At 57.0% G+C, this 2875-nt stretch overlaps 1 protein-coding gene across 1 annotated transcript in view; it reads left to right on the forward strand.

Moving 5' to 3' along the window:
• The first annotated feature begins 1887 nt into the window (after nucleotides 1-1887).
• Nucleotides 1888-2875, forward strand: part of LOC112962744 (very long-chain acyl-CoA synthetase-like) — a 9411-nt gene continuing 8423 nt past the window's right edge. The window contains exon 1 of the mRNA XM_026059183.1: nucleotides 1888-2371. Within this exon, the coding sequence (XP_025914968.1) occupies nucleotides 1888-2371 (484 nt within the window). The remainder of the gene's footprint in view (nucleotides 2372-2875) is intronic.

Below are 2875 nucleotides of genomic sequence, written 5' to 3' on the forward strand. Positions count from 1 at the left end.
TCCTTAGTGATGCAACAGCAGAGCCTTGGCACCCTACGRGCAGCTGTGGATGAGGACTTAGAATGAATAGAAAAATCCATTACAGCTTTAGAAAAGTTGTTGACATCGCTATCAGAAGTAGTGTTACAGAACAGAAGAGGGATGGACCTCTTATTTTTGCAACAGGGRGGATTGTGTGCAGCCCTAGGAGAAGAATGTTGYTTTTACGCGGATCATACRGGAGTTGTCAGGGATACTATGGCGAAACTGAGAGAAGGCCTTGAAAGGCGTAAAAAGGAAAGAGAAGCYCAGCAAGGGTGGTATGAATCATGGTTCAGTCGTTCTCCCTGGCTAACCACCGTATTGTCTACTATCGCGGGTCCACTGGCTTTATTAGTACTTGTGTTGACCTTTGGACCGTGTATAGTAAATAGAATAATTAACTTAGCAAAAAGCAGACTCGAAGCTGCCCACCTACTGTTGATAAGAAGTCAATATGAACAACTCAATGAAGATGAGAGTAAGCATAACCCTACGCTCTCCCTGGCACGGGAGGCTGTTGCTCGATTTGATGAACAAATTAAAAGGGACCAAAACAAAAAGGGGGGATTGTGATATGTGCTAATTTGCTACATCAACTCGGGAAGTGATTTTACGATGAAAATAGGCGCTAAGTACGGGCTATCACCACACGAACCCCACCCGAGATGACTGTACTGAGCCAGCAGAGCGATAGCGCATTGTGAAATGTATGCGCGCGACCTGAAGGGCACCACGCACAACGCAGAGGAAGACTGCAGCCTTCATCCCGACCCCCCCAGCAACAGCCGGTGCAACCGCAGAATTTATAGGCATATAAGGGGACTGTGAGTGGGGGAATTTCGCGCGCCGTTGGTGGAGCAGGAGACTCCCCGGCCGCCCAGCGCTGTTTTGCTTACTTGTGACTTGCTCAATTATTCCATTAAATTGGGATTTATGCAACCCGGCCCGAGTGGTTGTCAATTTGTCACGTTTACCTATAACAGGTGGGTGGATCAATATGTGGATGGATGTATGGATGGATGGGTGGGTGGATGGACAGGTGGATGGATCAGTATGTGGATGGATGGATGGGTGGGTGGCCAGATGGATGGATCAATATGTGAATGGATGTATGGATGGACAGGTGGGTGGATGGCCTGATGGATGGGTGGGTGGCTCAATATGTGGGTGGGTGGATGGATGGGTGGATGGACAGGTGGATGCATGGATGGACGTCTGGGTGGATTCGTGGATGGATAACCTTAACCTCCTGGAAGGCTAGAAAGCTATGCAGCTAGATGGATAGAAACCGGAGAAGGATGGATGGATAGTCAGAGAAATAAGTAACTTGACAGATGGATAGAGAGAGAATTTTAACATAACGGATGCACAGCTACACAGACAGACCTCAAGAAGGACGGATGGACAACCTCAACCTCCGGACGGCTAAACGGACATACAACCAGGAGGACAGAAACTGCACCGTGGGTGGACGGACGGATGGAGGGAGTGCAGCGAAGGCGGGAGAGACATCCAGACCGCGGGAGAGACGGACGGAGGTACCGGAGACCCCCCCCCCCAGGGTCTCCTGGGACGCCAGGATGGGGGGAAAGAGGAACCCAAACCCCCCTCCCCAAATCCTGGTGTTTGCAAGGAGATTCGTGCGCCCGCAACCCGGCCGTCCGGGCACGGATATTTTTTTTGGTGACCCCTAAACAGCTGGGAGAAGAAAAGAAACCAAAAAAAAGAAACGGAAACCCTCTTGCGCAAAAGCTCCGGAGGTGGCGACGGGGGCGGGCGGGAGGTTGGCGGCGAGCCCGGACAAGGTGCACGCCGCGGGCGGACCTTGGCTCCCCGGGCGCTCCGCCGGCGCTCCGAGCCCTCGCCATGCTGCTCCTCGCCGGCACCGCGGCGGCCGGTTTGCTGCTGCTGCTGCTGCCGGCGCTGGTGGCCCGCGCGGCTCCCTACTTGGTGGCCGACGCGGTGGCTTTCGCCGCCACGGCGTGGGTGGCTCTGCGCTGCGAGCGGCGCCTGGCCCGCCGGCCCCCCGTCACCCTCCTCGACATCTTCCGGGCGCACGCCAGCCGCCAACCCCGGCGGCCCCTGCTCCGCTTCCAGGATGAGCTTTACACCTACGGGGACGCGGAACGCCGCAGCTCCCGCGTCGCCCGAGCCCTGGCTCGGCACCTAGGGTTGCGCCGGGGCCAGACCGTCGCCGTCTTCCTCCCCAACTGTCCCACCTACGTCTGGACCTGGCTGGCGTTGGCCAAGTTGGGCTGCGCCATGGCTTGTCTCAACTCCAACGCCCGGGGCCGGGCGCTGCGGCACGCGCTCGCCGCCGCTAAGGCCGCCGTGATGCTCGCCAGCCCCGGTGAGTGCCGCTCTGCCGCGGAGCCGGGCGTCCGGGTGGCTCCTTGCCGGGTGTTTTTCCACCCGCTTCGTCTTCTTCCGGCCTTGCGGAGCTGTGCGGCACACGTGTGTGTGTGCGTGCACCGGGGGGTGATGCGCGTGGGTTGGTGTTTGCGCGTGTGTCGGCATCTGTGCACGTGTGTTGCTGTCTTTGCATGCGTTTGCACGTGTGTCAGCGTCTGTGCAGGTGTTTGTGCGCCTGTCTGCACGTGTTTGCACGTGTGTCAGTGTCTGTGCATGTGTTTGCATGTGTGTCAGCGTCTGTGCATGTGTTTGTGCGCCTGTCTGCACGTGTTTGTACGTGTGTCGGTGTCTGTGCATGTGTTTGCACGTGTGTCAGTGTCTGTGCAGGTGTTTGTGCGCCTGTCTGCATGCGTTTGCACGTGTGTCGGCATCTGTGCATGTGTTTGTGTGCCTGTCTGCACACGTTTGCACGTGTGTCAGTGTTTGTGCGCCTGTCTGCATG

Source organism: Apteryx rowi, unplaced genomic scaffold (genome assembly GCF_003343035.1).
Source record: "Apteryx rowi isolate R43461 unplaced genomic scaffold, aptRow1 scaffold_1533, whole genome shotgun sequence".
In the NCBI taxonomy this organism is placed as follows: domain Eukaryota; kingdom Metazoa; phylum Chordata; class Aves; order Apterygiformes; family Apterygidae; genus Apteryx; species Apteryx rowi.